Genomic DNA, 19,197 nt, shown 5'->3' on the forward strand with positions numbered 1-19,197 from the left:
TATGCCTTTATTGGCTTGTCATTACAAAAATACACGTCATATGAGTTAGGAGGAATTTTGTCACTAGACTCCTGTAACCAAAAGCATGTGATGGGTTCAGCAGAGAACATTGCTGAATGATAGGGCTGAGAACAAATTTTAAAGTCTTTCATCTCTCTGTACATGCCTAGAGGTTATCCTAAAAAAAAAAAAGAATGAGTACAGGAAAATTCCCCTTAAGACTTGAATTATTAGAATTTTAATACACTATCGAATTAGCATTGAAATGTAAACTCACCATTCTTCTACAGCTTGTATATTCTCCATCTTTGTCGTGTGGGGCGTTCTTCCTGAATTTTCACCTCTATCTTCATTCCTAACAGTGAGGCTGCAATGTAGTACAACACTTTATTTTGTCTAGAGAAAGTTAAGCAATTTAAACAAAATCATTACATGTACATTTATTAATATGTGCCCAAAGGATGTTATTTAAAGTATTAATTAAATAAATAAAAATTAAGTTAAAGAGATTGCTGATTTCTTCTAGAGTCAGCGCCACTGTTGATCATGGGCTGTGCATATTCCATTACCTGGAAGGGACTGGCCTGCAATATCAAACAGAGCCCAAAATCAAGAGTGCTTTTGTAAAGCTCCTTTAAAAATTCTCCCATTACTCTATAATCTTGCGTAGTGAGGTCCCACATTGCAGTGAAACCTCTGAAGTTTCTCCAGCCTTCTTTTTTCTAGATGATTGCTCTTTCATAGTTTTTTCTGCAGTATTGACTGCAGAAAGACTATGAACAGATCTTGGACTACAGAGCGAGAATTACAATGCGCCTCATGTGGTCACATATAATCCCCACATGACATCCTAAGGAAAATTGGTGCTGACCTTCAACAAATATTCCACAGAGGCTACAGAAAGAAATATTCCCAGATCTACTACATCTCTGCACAAACAGCCCCCTAATCTCCATGTCAGAAGTGTCCTCTCATCACCATCAGAGAGGGACACAATCCCCTGTAACAGTAAAAAATGCAGGACTTGTACCCACATATTACCATCAAACACAATCTGTATATCCAACACAAATCAGGACTATAAGATCATTGATTTTTTCTCATGTACATCCTCCACTGTGATGTAAGGTGCCGTGGAGGAACCTATATTGGGGAAACTAAGCAAAAACTACAAAAGAGGATGAATCTACACAGATAAACTATAAGGAATGAGCTGGATATGTCTGTGGGAAAACATTTCTCTGGACCTGGACACTGTATGATAGATTTAAAACTCTTAATACTGAAAGGTTATTTTAAAGACGACAGAGAGAAAAATCTGGGAATTCACGCTGATAAGAATGTCAGTAACACTTTGACGAAGGACTCAATCTAACACCTGAAGTTATGACTCACTACATGGACACACTTCACACCTCCACCAGACCAACTCCAGATCACTAAGCCATTGGTCCCATCCCTTCTCCATTTGTAACAAAAAAATAATTTGATAACTTTGTTTTATCTTTTGGAGGCATCACCCCATCCACCCTATGCACAAATATCCTGTTGTGACATCTCTTCAATGTTGTGCTCTTGTCTCAGTAATTCATTTGTAAACCAGCCTGATGAAGGATCCTCTGTGCTCTGAAAGCTTGCACCTATATTTTTTCTGGTTAAAATAGTTTAGTCTTTCTGGGCATAAAAGTATTTACATGAAGTATGGACTGTGATGTTTAGGTCTGTTCAGTTTTGAATATTCTTTTTGTTTTAACTTGAGGGGGAATAATTATTCATACAGATGGCAGGGCAGATCATACAGAGCCATCCAGGTATGAAATGCTGAAGAAGGCAAGTAAAGGGAAACCTTAAACTCCACAAAGCGGTACTTCAAGAAGCAAGATTTATTCAGGTGATCTTTCCTGAATCCTAAAAGTCTCCTAAGAATAAGCCATAGTGTTTCGATGGGTTTTAAATTCACATTGGTAAAATTCTACAATTATCGTGTGATATTTAACATTTACTGCATGCCTATAATTCATGGCTTTGGTACCATACATTGTAGATGGGTTCATAGATGTCTGTAAAGCGCTGTGGACTTAATGGCGCTATATAAGTGAGTAAAATTGTTATGGATCCGGGTGGCGAAACCTCTGTGCTGCGGTGCAAGGAGGGGCCAGAAGGGCGTAACTAAGTATCTACTCGGCCCGACCAAGGTTGCACGGCGGCTCAGTCGACTCCGTGAACCAGGGAGGAACCGAGCAGAGGGACCAGGTGCCACTCTGGGACCGACCTTGTATGAGAGCAGGTGACTCCCACGGGTCAGAAGGCAGGAACTGACCGGTACAGCGGATGAGCTTCGGCAGGCAGGCTGACGGAAGGTCTGGGTAAACAAGCAGGCTGATTAGGCAGATAGTCAGGCGAGTGTTCCGGGTAGGCAAGCTGGCGGGCACAACAGGTTGCTGGCAGGTGCTTCCAGGTAAGCAGGCAGGCGGGCACAACAGATAGTTGGCAGGTGCTTCCAGTTAATGCAGGCTGGTGGGCACAGCAGGTAACAGGCAGGTGCTTCCAGGTAATGCAGACTGGTGGGCTAGGCAGGTAACAGGCAGGTGCTTCCAGGTAAGCAGGCGGGCAGAGCCCATAGACAGACTGGCAGACTGGACTGTAGACAGACTGTCGGGCTGGAGAGTAGCCAGGCTGGCGGACTGGACTGAAGATCAGACTGGCGGACAGGACTGACTTGCAGAGGACCTGAGGGCTGAAGCAAAGTAAGTATTACAAAGCAACAACCTTGCACGGGCACCTCCATATTGGAGGAGGTGCCTTTTATAGGGAAAGCCCTCTGGCCACTGGCCGGGGACTTTTTAGGACGACGCGCGCGGCCCCTTTAAGAGGGAGGGAGCGCGCCCGCCCTAAGCACAGAGCCAGGGAAGCAGCGTGCACCAGCAGCAGCTGCAGGGAGGCCGGAAGACGCTGGAGCAGGACCGCGGCGGTAAAGGGGACGGCGTCTCCGCCTGGCAGGGGGCAGAGATGCCGATGCTACAGTACCCCCCCCATTACGCCCCCTCTTTTTCAGGCCAGCAAGAAATTCTTTAAGGAGAAGAGGGGCATGGATGTTCTCCCTGGGTTCCCAAGATCTCTCCTCTGGGCCAAACCCCTTCCAATCCACCAGAAAAAAGTTTTTTCCTCTTACTCTTTTGGTGGCCAAAATGTTCACTACCTCATAGACGTCCTCAGATGAGACTGGAGCTGGAGTGGTACCTGGATCGTCAGAAAAAGAATTAAGAACAAACTGGTTTGAGGAGAGATACGTGGAAGGAGTTGGGAATCCGTAAGGTGGCCGGGAGTTTTAGCTTGTAAGCCACGGGATTGATTTTCTTGAGAACCTCAAATGGACCGCTGAACCGCGAACCCAACTTATACGATGGAATTTTGAGCCAAACATGTTTGTAGGAGAGCCAGACCCTGTCTCCCGGACGGAAAAGAGGCGGATCCAGACGTCTCTTATCGGCATGTTTCTTCATCCGTTCAGAGGACTGAAGAAGAGCAGATCTAGTGTCTTCCCAAATAGTAGAAAATTCGCTGACCAGAGACTCCGCGGCAGGATTATCCACTGAAGCGGAGATGGGAAACGGGATCCAGGGGTGTTGACCGTAGACCACAAAGAACGAGGATTTGGAAGAAGACTCACTCTCATGGTTGTTATAGGAGAACTCGGCCCATGATAGGAGCTCAACCCAATCATTATGGTGAGCATTGACGAAATGCCGGAGAAAGCTGGTAAGGACCTGGTTGATACGTTCCACTTGACCATTGGACTGAGGGTGATAAGCAGAGGAGAAATCCAGGGTAACATCCAGCAGCTTACACATATCTCTCCAGAAGCGCTAAGTGAACTGGACCCCGCGATCAGACACAATGTGGAGGGGAAGGCCGTGGAGACGAAAGATGTGAAGGATGAAGTCCTTAGCCAGCACAGATGCGGACGGGAGACCAGGCAGAGGGATGAAGTGGGCCATTTTAGAAAAGCGGTCAGCGACCACCCAAATGACGGTACAACTGGCAGAAACAGGGAGATCCGTAATAAAGTCCATAGCAATGTGTTGCCACGGAGCGGAAGGTACGGGTAGAGGCAGGAGAAGACCAGCAGGCAGATGCCTGGGAACCTTGTTACGGGCACAGGAGGAACAAGCTGAGACGAAATCCGCAACATCCTTGCGTAGCGAAGGCCACCAGTAATGCTGGGTGATGAGCAGGAAGGCTTTCCTCTGGCCAGCATGGCCGGCTAGTTTGGACGAATGACCCCAGAGAAGAACCTTCTTACGATCCGGATCAGCTACAAAAGGCTTACCGGGTGGAAGACGAGACAGGTCAAACAGGGCCACGGTCATTACTCTGGAGGGGGTCGATGATATGCAGAGGCTCCTCCTCTTGGTCGCAGGACAGAAATGAGCGGGATAGAGCGTCGGCTTTAACGTTTTTGTCAGCAGGGTGGTAATGTAGAGAAAAGCAGAATCGGGGAAAGAACAGAGACCACCGGGCCTGACGTGGATTGAGTCTCTGGGCGCTTTGTAGATAGGCCAGGTTTTTGTGATCTGTGTAAATGATCTCCGGGTGCAGAGCCACCTCCAGCAGGTAGCGCCACTCCTCCAGCGCCAATTTGATGGCAAGCAGCTCACGATCTCCTATGGAGTAGTTGCGCTCGGACAAGGAGAAGAGCTTGGAGAAGAAGCTGCAGGTTACCATTCTCCCGGACGGGGATTTCCGGGTGAGCACAGCTCCGGCGGAGGAAGCATCAACCTCCAGGAAGAACTGCTTGTTGCAATCCAGACGGTGCAGCACAGGGGCAGAAGAGAAAGCTTGTTTTAGGGAGACGAAGGCCTCCTCCGCATCGGAAGTCCATTCCTTGGGATTTGCTCTCTTACGGGTGAGCGCGGAGATGGGAGCAGTCCGAGAGGAGAAATGAGGAATGAAGAGGCGGTAATAATTTGCGAAGCCCAGGAATCGCTGAATCGCCATCAACCCCTCCGGTCGGGCCATTTTAAGACGGCAGAAATCTTCTCAGGATCCATCCGAAGACCAGTCTCGGAGATAATATATCCCAGGAATGGAAGGGAAGTCTGCTCGAAGAGACATTTTTCAAATTTTGCGTAGAGACGATTCTGCCGGAGCCTTAGCAGAACCTGATGAACATTCCTCCGCTGTAAGGGCAGATCCGGAGAGAAGACCAAGATATCGTCCAGGTATACCACTATGCAAGAATACAAGAGGTCACGGAAAATGTCATTAACTAGCTCCTGGAAGATGGCTGGGGAATTACAGAGACCAAAGGGCATCACGCGGTATTCATAGTAACCGTCCCGGGCGTTGAATGCCGTCATCCATTCGTCTCCCTGGCGGATCCAGACCAAATTGTACGCCCCGCGTAGATCGAGCTTGGTGAAGACCCTTGCGCCTTTAAGGCGGTCGAACAGCTCCGAGATGAGAGGCAGAGGGTACTTATTTTTGATGGTAATTTGGTTAAGCCCCCTGTAATCGATACACGGCCGTAGCGAGCCGTCTTTCTTTTTAACGAACAAGAATCCTGCTCCAGCCGGGGAAGTAGATTTCTGAATGAATCCCCTAGCAAGATTCTCCTCGATGTACTCAGACATGGCCCGGGTCTCCTGTCAGCGACAAGGGGTAGATACACCCGCGGGGAAGTGAAGCGCCAGGTACCAGGTCGATGGGGCAATCATGCGGCCTATGAGGTGGTAGTGTCTCTGCTTCCTTCTTGTCGAAGACGTCCGCATAGGACCAGTAGGGTGCCGGCAGACCTGGTAGATTAGCCGGAGTAGACGGAGGTCGAGCCGGGCGAACCGGAACCAGGCAGGTCTCATGGCAATCCTGCCCCCAACGGAGCACCTCACCGGATAGCCAATTCAGAACGGGTTTATGTTTCTGTAGCCAGGGTAGACCTAGCAAAAGGGAGTGAGAGAGTCCGAATAGCACATGGAAGGAGATCATCTCCGAGTGCAGCATTCTCACCTGAAATGTTACAAGCTCTGTGACGAGCAAGATGGTCACCGGAAGGAGTCTTCCATCCACGGAAGAGACTGCCAATGGTTCGGCCAGACGTTTGGTGGGAATCTGATACTTCTTCACAAGGGACTGAGAAATGAGATTCCCAGCGGCTCCGGAATCCAGGTGGGCGGCTTCAAAGAAGTGGGTCTCTCCACAGGAAATAGAAACGGATAGAGTCAAGGACGGAGAGGATTTACTTTTGCCTAGGACGACCGCTCAGAGTGGTCCTAGACACTGGAGTTTCCCGGCTTCACCGGACAGGAACGGATCAGATGCTCCTTACTACCACAGTAGAAACAGCTCCCCTCGGCTCAGCGTGTTTCTTATCGAGACTTGACCATCTTGGTCTGGTCAATCTGCATGGGTCGGGGCGAGCGTGCCCGGGGAGTTGCTGGTTGGGAGGCAGGTTTCTGGAAAACAGGAGCGAGACGAGGAAATCTTCTCTCCTGGGTAGTCTCCTTAACTCGTTCCAAGAAACGGATGCCAATCCAGGTAGCTAGTGACACCAGGTCGTCCAGGGTAGCAGGAATGTCTCGGCTGGCTAGCTCGTCCTTGATCCGTCCGGAAAGACCCTCCCAGAAGGTGGACACCATGGCCTCGTTGTTCCAGGCAAGCTCATATGTGAGGGTACGGAACTCTATGGCATACTGGCCCACGGTGAGACTCCCTTGGCGAAGACGGAGCAGTGAGGAGGCAGAAGTCCTTCGTCCGGGCTCATCGAAAACCTTCCGGAAGGCAGTGAGGAAAGCCGGAAGATCGGACACCAGGGGATCCCCTCTCTCCCATAGAGGGTTTAGTCATACCAATGCTTCCCCGGTGAGGTGAGACATGATGAAAGCCACCTTGGCCCAGTCGGAGGGAAACTGATGTGCCAGGAGTTCAAAGTGCAGCGTGCACTGGTTCAGAAAACCCCGACATAAGACGGGGTCACCCCCAAAACGAGGAGACGCAGAGAGCCGGGGTCCAGAGCTGGATGCCATGGCACTAGTAGGCTGAGGTGCCGCTCGGCTCGAGATGGACACAGATGGGGTGGACAGTGTGTCCAGGCGGGAGTTGACAGACCGCAGGTAGGTCAGGATGGTTTCCTGTTGGGATCTCTGACGAGAAACCTCCTGGTACAGGTCAGCAAGCGTAGGAGCCTGGGGGCCACCGGGTTCCATGGCCCGTGCAAACTGTTACGGATCCGGGTGGTGGAACCTCTGTGCTGCGGTGAAAGGAGGGGCCAGAGGGGCGTGACTAAGTATCTACTTGGCCCGACCAAGGTCACACGGCGGCTCAGTCGACTCCATGAACCAGGGAGGAACCGAGCAGAGGGACCAGGTGCCACTCTGGGACCGACCTTGTATGAGAGCAGGTGACTCCCACGGGTCAGAAGGCAGGCACTGACCGGTACAGCGGATGAGCTTCGGCATGCAGGCTGACGGGAGGTCCGGGTAAACAAGCAGGCTGATTAGGCAGATAGTCAGGCGAGTGTTCTGGGTAGGCAAGTTGGCGGGCACAACAGGTTGCTGGCAGGTGCTTCCAGGTAAGCAGGCAGGCGGGCACAACAGATAGTTGGCAGGTGCTTCCAGTTAATGCAGGCGGGTGGGCACAGCAGGTAACAGGCAGGTGCTTCCAGGTAATGCAGACTGGTGGGCACGGCAGGTGCTTCCAGGTAAGCAGGCGGGCAGAGCCCATAGACAGACTGGCAGACTGGACTGTAGACAGACTGTCGGGCTGGAGAGTAGTCAGGCTGGCGGACTGGACTGACTTGCAGAGGACCTGAGGGCTGAAGCAAAGTAAGTATCATAAAGCAACAACCTTGCACGGGTACCTCCATATTGGAGGAGGTGCCTTTTATAGGGAAAGCCCTCTGGCCATTGGCTGGGGACTTTTTAGGACGACGCGCGCAGCCCCTTTAAGAGGGAGGAAGCGCACGCCCTAAGCACAGAGCCAGGGAAGCCGCATGCACCAGCAGCAGCTGCAGGGAGGACGGAAGATGCTGGAGCAGGACCGCGGCGGTAAGGGGGGCGGCGTCTCTGCCTGGCAGGGGGCAGAGACGCCGATGCTACAAAAATAAATAAGTAGACTTGAACATGGAGCACCTATCTGCCTTTATTACAGACTCGAAAGTCTCCATGTTTTGTCTATATTAAGCATCATCTCCTCCATGACAACTAATACTTCTGGGGAATTCTTGTGGCATTTTTCAACTTCTGCTCTAAGCAGAAAGAAAACTGCAAATGGAAACAGTGTCTTTTGGATTACAATGCTAAAAATACTTACCCTTGTCTTCATTGCTTGCCCATGTCCCAGGTCATTTAGGTTGCAATCTCATGATTTCATTTCATAGTCACAATGTCATATCACATGTTGGCTATAAATCGATCAGAATCTCATTTTACATTACAGTCACATGTTGAGACCTGTTTTGACTGGCAAATGACGCTATGAAGAAAGATTTTTGCACATCATCAATGTTTGGGCAAGTGAAATGTGGAAAACCAAGGCACAGTGAAAAATGTGGCATTTGTTAAAGGGAATCTGTCGTGTAAAGAAATGCTATTAACGTGTAGATATAGGGTTAATCTGCAAACTAATAGCATTCTGAAGCTGCACAGTGCCCACATTAAGAGCCTCGCTGCCGGGAGGAAATAAACATGGAGAGATGACTGTCCATGTAAAACAAGAGCGTGCCGGGTCTGCCAAAAGGGGATCCATTATTACAGAACAGCTCACCATTCTGGCATAGTGTCCATAAGTGCTATTAGGGAATGTTGTGGGGAGGGAAATCCCCTTATCCCTAGTGAAATATCTGGGGCTGTGTATGTCATTATGGGTTTGTGGATAAAAGGGGCATTTCAATTCATGGAATTGTTAATGGCTTTCCAATATATTCTTACATATACTTCTAAATGAAACCTATATTTCAAAGTATTGAAGAATGTGTTATTGGTAATGATACTTCTCTCTTTGTAGCTGCCAACTGTTTGCTATCAGTGCCATTGTCAGTCAATCTAAGCCTCAGCGAGAAGAAGAAGAGAAAAGTCAATACTTAAGCGATGGGAACACCTAATACTGATAAAAGTGTATATGTTTATTAACCCCTTAAGGACAGAGCCAATTATGTCCTTAATGACCAAGCAAAATTTTACAATTCTGACCAGTGTCACTTTATGAGGTAATAACTCTGGAACGCCTTCAACGGATCCAACTGATTCTGTTTTTTCGTGACATATTGTACTTCATGAGAGTGGTAAAATTTCTTCGATATGACTTGCGTTTACTTGTAAAAAGAAAATGGAAATTTGGAGAAAATTTAGAAAAGTTTGCAATTTTCAAACTTTGAATTCTTATGCCCTTAACTCCTAGAGATATGTCACACAAAATAGTTAATAAATATCATTTCCCACATGTCTACTTTCTATCAGCACAATTTTTGAAACAACATTTTTTTTGTTAGGAAGTTATAAGGGTTAAAACCAGCGATTTCTCAGTTTTCCAATAAAATTTACCAAACCATTCTTTTAGGGACCACACCAAATTTGAAGTGACTTTGAGGGGTCTATATGACAGAAAATACTCAAAAGTGACACCATTACAAAAATTGCACCCCTCACGTGGAAGGAAAAAAAATGAACATTTAACTTTTCACAAAATGTTTACTTCAGACCCAATTTTTAATTTTCACATGGGTAACGAGAGAAAATGGACCACAAAATTAGTTGTGCAATTTGTCCTGAGCATGCCAATACCCCATACATAGGGGAAAGCCACGGTTTGGGTGCACTTTAGCGCTCGGAAGGGAAGAAGCGCCATTTGACTTTTTGAATGCAAAATTGGCTGGAATCGAGAGTGGACGCCTTGTTGCGTTTGGAGAGCCCCTGATGTGCCTAAACAGTGGAACCCCCCCCACAAGTGACCCCATTTTGGAAACTAGACCCCTCAAAGAATCTATCTAGATGTGTGGTGAGCACCTTGAACGGCCAGGTGCTTCACAGAAGTGAAAAGCCGTGAAAATAAGAAATCAATTTATTTTCCACAAAAATGTAGTTTTAGCCCCAATTTTTTAATTTTCACAAGGGTAACAGGGGAAAATGTACCCCAAAATTAGTTTCTCAACTTCTCCTGAGTATGCTGATACCCCATATGTGGGGTAAAATCACTGTTTGGGCTCACGGCAGGGTTTGGAAGGGACGGAGCACCGTTTGACTTTTTGAATGCAAAAATGGCTGGAATCAAGAACGGAAGCCATGTTGCATTTGGAGAGACCCTAATGTGCCTAAACAGTGGAAACCCCCCACAAATGACCCCATTTTGGAAACTAGACCCATCAGGGAATTTTTCTAGATGTGTGATGAGCACCTTGAACCGCCAGGTGCTTCACAGAAGATTATAACGTAGAGCCGTGAAATTAAGAAATCAAATTTTTTTCCACAAAAATGTACTTTTGGCCCCAATTTTTTTTATTTTCACAAGGGTAAAAGGAGAAAATGGACCCCAAAATTTGTTGTGCAATTGCTCCTGAGTACGCCGATATCCCATATATAGGGGAAAACTGTTGCAGGTGTCTTGTTGCGTTTGGAGAGCCCCTGAAGTCCCTAAACAGTGGAAAACCCCAAGATACCCCATTTTGGAAACTACACCCCTCAAGGATTTTATCCAGGGGTATAGTGAGCATTTTTAAGCCACAAGTACTACAGAATTTAATAGCATTAGGTCGTCATATTGAAAATTTTCTCTTTTTTTTTCACGAAAATGTAGTTTTAGCCCCAAATTTGTAATTTTTACAATGGAAAATAGGAGAAAATGGATCCCATAATTTGTTATGCTATTTCTCTCGAACTTAATGATGCCCCATATGCCATCATAAATTACTGTTAGGACACACTTCAGGGCTGAGAAGGAAGGAGCGCTATTTGGCTTTTGGAGCATAGATTTTGGTAGAATAGTTTGTGGGCGACATTTGCAGTGCCCCGAAGGTGCCAGAACAGCAGAAGAACCCCCAAAGTGACCCCATTGTAGAAATTACACATCTCAATGAATTCATCTACGTCTGCAGTGACTATTATGTAACATCCACGCCAGGCTTTATTCTGGAAAATACTAAATATGCCAGTTTAGTGCCCAGATATTGTGTCCCCATAACGTGTAGTGCCCCCATATATTGTAGCGCCTCCATACATATCTCCTGGTGACACACACCCCATAAATTGCTAAGTGCTCTCCCCGCTACAATAATGCCAAACATGTGGCCGCATACTGCAATTAAGGCACAGTGGGGCTCAGAAGGAGGGGGGCATTTGGATTTGGGAGCGCAGAATTCACTGGATTTTATTTGAGGGCATGGGAGTCGTCGCTTTTCCAGAGTCTTTGTTCTACCAGTAACGTGGGACCCCCTATTCCAGTGACAGATGATGGACCTGAGAGGGGGCTGTTTTATGTGGGATAAATTAGGGGTTTTATTGGTAACATTTTGGGGTACATGATTTTCACTTGCTTCCAGAATAAGACTGGATCACCAGTTTACGCTGAGCACTTACATCTGAGTTTCCGTGTAAATCCCACAAAAATGCGATTCAGACAAAACCCCCAACGGAACCACTCACCATAATGAGGCAGATGGAGACACATTGGAGTCCATTTGACGTCTGCTCCGGTGGTCTCCATCCTTTTTAGGAGTGTACAGGTCTGTGGTCATCCACATTTGTGCGCTAAAAAAACGCCTAAAATGATGGCACGCCACCATAACAGAGACCAGTCCAAAGGGACTTCATCGGCCTCATAAGTGAGTGGCTCCATCTGGATTTTTTGTCTGAATTGCGGTTTTGGTGAATTTACACGGAAACCCCAACGTAAGCGCTCAGCGGAGAGCACAGAATAAATGTGAGCCGAGCCTTATTATGATTATTTTGAGGAAGAATGAAAAAATAGACAGCAGTACCAGAATAGGCCTTATTTTTATTTTTGCACGATTCACAGTGCAATATAAGTGATAAGGCCAATTTATTCTTTGGGTCGGTGCGATTACAGCAATGCCAGATTTCTATGGGTATTTTTAGGTTTTGCTTTTTTACAAAAAGTAGCTATTTTCATCGCCATATTCTGAGAGCTGTAACTTTTTTATTTTTTAGTGAACAGAGCTGTATGAGGGCTTATTTTTTGCAGGACGAGTTGCAGAGTTTTTTGATACTATATTGGGGAACATAGTAATTTTTTATCACTTTTTATTCAGATTTTTCAGTCACAGAATAAACAAAAAACAGTAATTCAGCTATTGTTTTTAATTTTTGTGTCGTTCACCGTGCGGTAAAAGTGATAAGACCGATTTGTTCATCGGGTTGGTACAATTACAGCGATACCAGATTTATATTTGTTTTTTAGGATTTGCTATTTTTACACACTTGGCTATGTGCCCACGCTTCGGAAATGAAGCAGATATTTTCTGCTTCATTTCAGCATGTTCTCTCCCGGATAAACGCATGCGGAATTCCGCACGCGTTTATCGTGCGTTTATCGCGCGATTTCCACATGCGGAATTGCCTTGCGTTTTTTATTGCATTACAAAGGCTATTCCGCTTGCGGAAACGCAAAATTAATGGACATGCTGCGGATTTTTCCACGCATCATAAACGCTGCGGAAAAATCCACAGCATGGGCATTGAACTTGCGGAATCCCCTTGGGGACCATGGGGGGCGGATTACATAGCGTTTCACAAGCGTTTACGCTGTGGAAATTCCACAGCATATACGCTTGAAAACGCTACGTGGGCACATACCCTAAAACAGTATTTTACAAAAAATTATTTGATTTTGCATTGTCACATTCTGAGAGCTGTAACTTTTTTATTTTTTTGCCGAGTGAGCCATATTATGGCTTGTTTTTTGCAGGACGGTTTGGCATTTTTATTTATATTTTTTTTTAAATACGACTTTTTGATCGCTTTTTTGTGAGTCAGTATGATGAAAAAGCATTATTTTTGGCGTGTTTTTTATTAATTTTTTTACGGCATTCGCCAAACGGACTACATAACTGGACAGTATTATAGAGTGAGTCATTCCGGACACGGTGATACCAATTATGTGTACGTTTTTTCATTTATTTTTGTTTTATCACAAACGCTGTGTTTTGAGTGACAAAACGGATTTTAGTGATTTGTGTGCACACCTTTGTGTGTTTTTTTTACCTTTTTACATATTTTATTTAACTTTTTTTTACTTTTTCACTATGTCCCACTGTGGGACATGTGTAATTTTCACTTTGATTGCTGATCTCATACACTGCAGTACTCCTATACTGCAGTGTATGAGACCTTGTCAGTCAGTCACTGACTCTGCCTGACTGTGCCTGTGAGACCAAGCTTATTGCTGGATCTCACAGGCCACCGTACCCTGGGATCATCACATGATCTCAGGGTAACATGGTAATCAACAGGACCCGAGATAATCATCGTGGGCGTCCTTTTTTTACTAAGGGAGTCTTGCGACCCCCTTGTAAGCACTTAAGTACCGCTGTACTTAACACTGGTTACACTGGTCGCTCAGAGGCATCACGTGACCCCCGGCTGCAGCCGGAACCTGACGTGACATCAGCGGATGTCAGAGCCGGCTGCAGCTGGGCGTGACTCAGTGCTGCGTTCCACGGTGGATCCACCGCGCGATTTCCCTTTCCTCATTCATTGGGAAAGCACGCGGTGGATGCGGGGTGTGACGTGCGGGTAACCCCGCCCAGGACCCAGCATCCACTGCGGGGACCGCGTCACTGATGTCACGCCTCACTTGACGTGACAGCAGCGGAAGAAAAAGCCGGGGGTCACGTGATGCCTGTGAGCAGCCAGTGATAGCGGCGCTCACAGGCAATACATACAACTAAAGGTAATTTAAAAAAAAAAAACTTATGGCCACATGCTAAATACATTGGGGCAATTCAAAATATTAGTGGACAACTTCTTTAAGGAGTTAATCGGCCCCGATCGGCATCGAAACCGGCAGGGGCCGATACTGCAGGGTGTCAGCTGTCATATACCCACAGGAAACACCGCCGCCCGGTGGTGCTATACAGTTAAGCCTCAGCGACGCATTTTTACAGTGCTGATGCATAATGATTACTGTTGAGCGAGTATGTTCTGTTCTGAGTATGCTCGGGCCAAGCTCCGAGTATTTACAGCTGCTCGGTGATATGTTTGAATCGCTCCCGTGTGCATGATTTGCAACTGTTTGACAGCTTTATTACATGTGAGGAATGTGTAAGATATAGACTTTCCTCACATATATTATAACTGTCAAACAGTCGCAAATCATGCACACGGGAGCGATTCAAACATATCACCGAGCAGCTGTAAATACTCGGAGCTTGGCCCGAGCATACTCGGCGAAAGGGTTAACAGAACATACTCGCTCAACACTAATAATGATCCTTAAATGACGTCGTAAAAATGCGTTACGGCGGTTGTTGAGGGATTAAACACCATAGAAAACTCATTTAAAAAAAACACATGATTCCAAATAATGACAGCGCTAGAGTTATAATAACCCTTGTGACGAAACAGCGTCTTATCTTAATCAGCCAGATGTCTAGATTTATTAAGCCAAGAGAAATACACTATTGTGTTTGTGTTGACTTGTGAATGTATGTATTTCTTTGGCTGGTCAAGAAGGACAGTAACTCAGTGTTTGGAAACAATAATGTTTGTTAATATGCCAATTACCTATTGTACTAAAACTGCTAGTGTATTTACAAAAGCAGGGGGATTAGCGCAAACAATGAGACCTGATACCTGCACCTTTTTTCCCCCGGACCTGTGTCTGATGACCTTAGCCATATATGTAAATATAAAAAGAGTTTTTTATTCTGCTGCAAAGAGAATTGAAAGAGAGACTTTACAAGGAAAAGCAAAGGTCAGACAGATTCTTCAGGACCGCTAGTCTTGGTAGCATGACTCCATCCAGAGATACACAGATTTGGATTCTGTATGATTCCCGCCTAAGGGTACACGGCCCTCACTGGAAGGATACCGATCTGCTCCATTGACCACCAGAGAACTCATATGTACATTTGGGGAGACCAGGTTGAGACAATGAAGTTACCTGGTCCCATGGATATGTTGTTTGAGGTTTTCAGGTGGGACGCTCCGGTAGCGTGGAACCTATGGAGACATTCGGGGAAGCCAGATTTGGACCAGCCGGTTATCTGGCCCCATGGAAACTCTCGGAGAGGCCAGGGTGAGGTCCTTGGGTCTCTTGGCCTTGTTCCTTCGATAGACTGTCAGCGTCCTAAGCTTGCCGCTACATCCTCTCTGTGGGGGCCCGCCAAAAGCGGGGGGCCACTGAGTGAGGTAATTGGCCGTGGAAGTCCCAAAGTCGCAGCTGTTATAATCCCAGGCGGGCCAGCGGAAGGTTCAGACTGTGTAATGTTGTAGCATCTTGGGTATTAGTTGGGACTGTTCTATGTGTTTATTGTCCGTTTGGTGGTTCAATAAAGTATTGCCACACTGTTTTAGCATCACTCTGTGTTGTCTTAGTAGTGTCCTGCCCACGGAAGACCCCGGGTCTTCACAACTCCCAAAGGGAATATAAAATGAAAGATAGATAAATAACCAAGAATATGCAAAGAGATACATAGTGGGGAAAATAAGTATTTGATACACTGACGATTTTGTAAGTTTTCCCACCTACAAAGAATGGAGAGGTCTGTAATTTTTATCATAGGTACACTTCAACTGTGAGAGACAGAATCGTTAAAAAAATCCAGAAAATCAAACTGTATGATTTTTACATAATTAATTTGCATTTTATTGCATGAAATAAGTATTTGATACAATAGAAAAACAGAACTTAATATTTGATACAAAAACCTTTGTTTGCAATTACAGAGGTCAGACTTTTACTGTAGTTCTTGACCAAGTGTGCACACACTGCAGCAGGGATTTTGGCCCTCTCCTCCATACAGATCTTATCTAGATCTTTCTGGTTTCGTGGCAACATTGAGTTTCAGCTTCATCCAAAGATTTTCTATTGGATTCAGGTCTGGAGACTGACTAAGCCACTCCAGGACCCAGAAATGCTTATGGAGCCACTCTTTAGTTGCCCTGATTTTGTGTTTTGGGTCATTGTCGATCTGGAAGTCCCAGCCACAACCCATATTCAATGCTCTTAATAAGGGAAGGAGGTTGTTGGGCAAAATCTTGCGATTTATGACCCCATCCATCCTCCCTTCAATACGATGCAGTCATCCTGTCCCCTTTGCAGAAAAGCACCCCCAAAGTATGATGTTTCCCCCACCATGCTTCACGGTTGGGACGGTGTTCTTGGGGTTGCACTCATCCTTCTTCTTCCTCCAAACACTGCGAGAAGAGTTGATACCAAAAAGTTCTATTTTAGTCCCATCTGACAACATGACCTTGTCCCATGCCTCCTCTGGATCATCCAGATGGTCATTGGCAAACTTCAAACGGGCCTGGACATGTGCTGGGGAGTTTGCGTGCCTTGCAGGATTTTAATCCATGACAGCGTAGTGTGTTACTAATGGTAATGTTTGAGACTGTGGTCCCAGCTATCTTCAGGTCATTGACCAGGGCCTCCCGTGTAGTTGTGTGCTGATTCCTGACCTATTTCAGAGTCATTTTTATCCCACAAAACGAGATCTTGCTTGGAGCCACAGACCAAGGAATATTGACAGCCATCTTGTGTTTCTTCCATTTTCTAATAATTGTGCCAACAGTTGTGGCCTTCTCAACAAGCTGCTTGCCTATTTGTCCTGTAGCTCGTCCCAGCCTTGTGCAGGTCTACAATTTTGTCCCTGGTGTCCTTAGACAGCTCTTTGGTCTTGCACATGGTGAGGAGGATGGAGTGTGATTGATTGAATGTGTGGACAAGTGTCTTTTATACAGGTAACGAGTTCAAACTGGTGCTATTAATACAGGTAATGAGTGTAGAGTAGTAGGGATTCTTAAAGAAAAACTAACAGGTTTGTGAGAGCCAGAATTCTTACTGGTTGGTAGGTGATCAAATACTTATTTCATGCAATAAAATGCAATTTAATTATTTAAAAATCATACAATGTGATTTTCTGTTTTTTTTATTTTAAGATTCTGTCTCTCACAGTTGAAGTGTACATACGATGAAAATTACAGATCTCTCCATTATTTGTAGGTGGAGAAACTTGTAAAATCAGCACTGTATCAAATACTTATTTTCCCCACTGTATATACACTGCTCAAAAAAATAAAGGGAACACTTAAACAACAGAATATAACTCCAAGTAAATCAAACTTCTGTGAAATAAAACTGTCCACTTAGGAAGCAACCCTGATTGACAATCAATTTCACATGTTGTTGTGCAAATGGAATAGACAATAGATGGAAATTATTGGCAATTATCAAGACACACTCAATAAAGGAGTGTTTCTGCAGGTGGGGACCACAGACCAGATCTCAGTAGCATTGCTTTCTGGCTGATGTTTTGGTCACTTTTGAATGTTGGTTGTGCTTTCACACTCGTGGTAGCATGAGACGGACTCTACAACTCACAGAAGTTGCTCAGGTAGGGTAGCTCATCCAGTATGGCACATCAATGTGAGCTGTGGCAGGAAGGTTTGCTGTGTCTGTCGGCGTAGTGTCCAGAGGCTGGAGGCGCTACAAAGAGACAGGCCAGTACACCAGGAGACGTGGAGGGGGCCATAGGAGGACAACAACCCAGCAGCAGGACCGCTACCTCCGCCTTTGTGCAAGGAGAAACAGGAGGAGCACTGCCAGAGCCCTGCAAAATATAGAATAGAAACTACCGCACTCCTGGAGTGGTGGTGGTGCCCAGGTAGGGTTACAAGCCCGTATAGATACAGAAAAATAACCTGGCACTCGGAAGACTCATCGGTTCTTTTAGTGATTTTTAATAAAGAAATGTAGTAAATAGCAAAATAAACAGACGTTTCAGTCACATTAGACCTTCATCGGTGTACTACAAAAGTAAAGAAATATAATAGTGAGTACCACATAGAAATATGTAATTCATATAACATAGGTGTGGCACAATGGGATCAAAATTCAATTGGTCATGGATAATGTACATACAGGAAATACAACATCGGGAAAACAATAGTAATATAGTAGAGGGTGTGAGGAAAAAAGGGGGGGGGGGAGATGGGAAGGAGGACTAGGTTAGGAAGGAAAGGAAAAATAAAAAGTGACATACCAGATTTATAAAAGGCTTGATGTATTTGGGCCGCTGTCTGTAGAATTTTGTAAACTAAGGGAACACATATAGAAAAAATTAGGTCAAGAACACACTTAGTGTTATAGGTGGCTAAAAAACCCGATAGGTGCTGTGGGATGAGGAACAATGGAGAACACATAATGTGTGAGGGCAGGGGATAAAAGAACGTACCCGTTGTTTGCGGTAGGTACTTAAAGGTAATGGCCTGGTCGGTGCCGTAAGCTGTATAGAAAATGGAGTAAATAATAAAATGTCTATGGAATATGGGGGCATTAAGTATAGTAGGAGCAAATAAAGGAAAAGACATACCCGTAGAAGAAGATGAATAACCCGAGGCAGTAGCCTGGTAGGAAGTTGTATGCTAAGGGAAAAACAGGGGAAAAGAATGGCACATTAAATGGAGCCCCAATAAGTATTGAGGATAAGGGGACCAGTGTAGAAAGTGTACCTGTATTGTAGGGGACGCAGGACGCGGTATCCACCGTTTGTCCAGGAGCATGTGGCAGGAAAAGGCACCAGGGGTCTTTAAATAGGGGATAGGAGGGGTGAAAGGTTGTAATAGAGGCCAATCATTGGTGGTAGTGGTGTGGGAACGCGCTGCATTAGATTCCGGAATAGGACCTGAAAACCGGAAGTAGCGTCAAATGACGCTATTCAGGTCCTGTGAGGAGAGAATCGGTCACGTGACCGGAAGTGACGTGTGTATGCGTTCCACACTGTGTTTTATGCGTTCCACTGAGCGAGGGGAGCGCTGTAATACTTGTGACAGCGCTGCAGAGCAGAGGAGACCCATTAATAGATGTGTGGTTGTGTTCCACACAGGAACCATGCGTTCCACAGAGTGGTGGGAACGCTGTAACACTTGTGACGGCATTGTAGAACAAGGGAAAGCCAGGAATGGGAGTCCAGGAAGGATGGGGATCAGGAGGAGGGATGCCATATTAGGATGGGATCTGGAGAAACAA

General features: G+C 45.8%; 1 protein-coding gene across 4 annotated transcripts in view; it reads right to left on the reverse strand.

The window, feature by feature from the left end:
* RGS17 (regulator of G protein signaling 17) overlaps nt 1–19,197 on the reverse strand; it is a 197,238-nt gene that overhangs the window by 61,924 nt on the left and 116,117 nt on the right. For 2 of the 4 annotated variants that reach the window (XM_073672739.1, XM_073672740.1), the window contains exon 3: nt 278–367. In XM_073672739.1, coding sequence (XP_073528840.1) covers nt 278–367 — 90 coding nt within the window. Of the gene's footprint in view, nt 1–277; nt 397–19,197 lie in introns of all 4 variants that reach the window. The other 2 variants (XM_073672741.1, XM_073672742.1) reach the window with 2 other exon arrangements.

The sequence above is a fragment of the Phyllobates terribilis genome, unplaced genomic scaffold, assembly GCF_046119375.1.
Source record: "Phyllobates terribilis strain yellow unplaced genomic scaffold, ASM4611937v1 Scaffold_3__8_contigs__length_932513732, whole genome shotgun sequence".
NCBI classification, from domain to species: Eukaryota; Metazoa; Chordata; class Amphibia; order Anura; family Dendrobatidae; genus Phyllobates; species Phyllobates terribilis.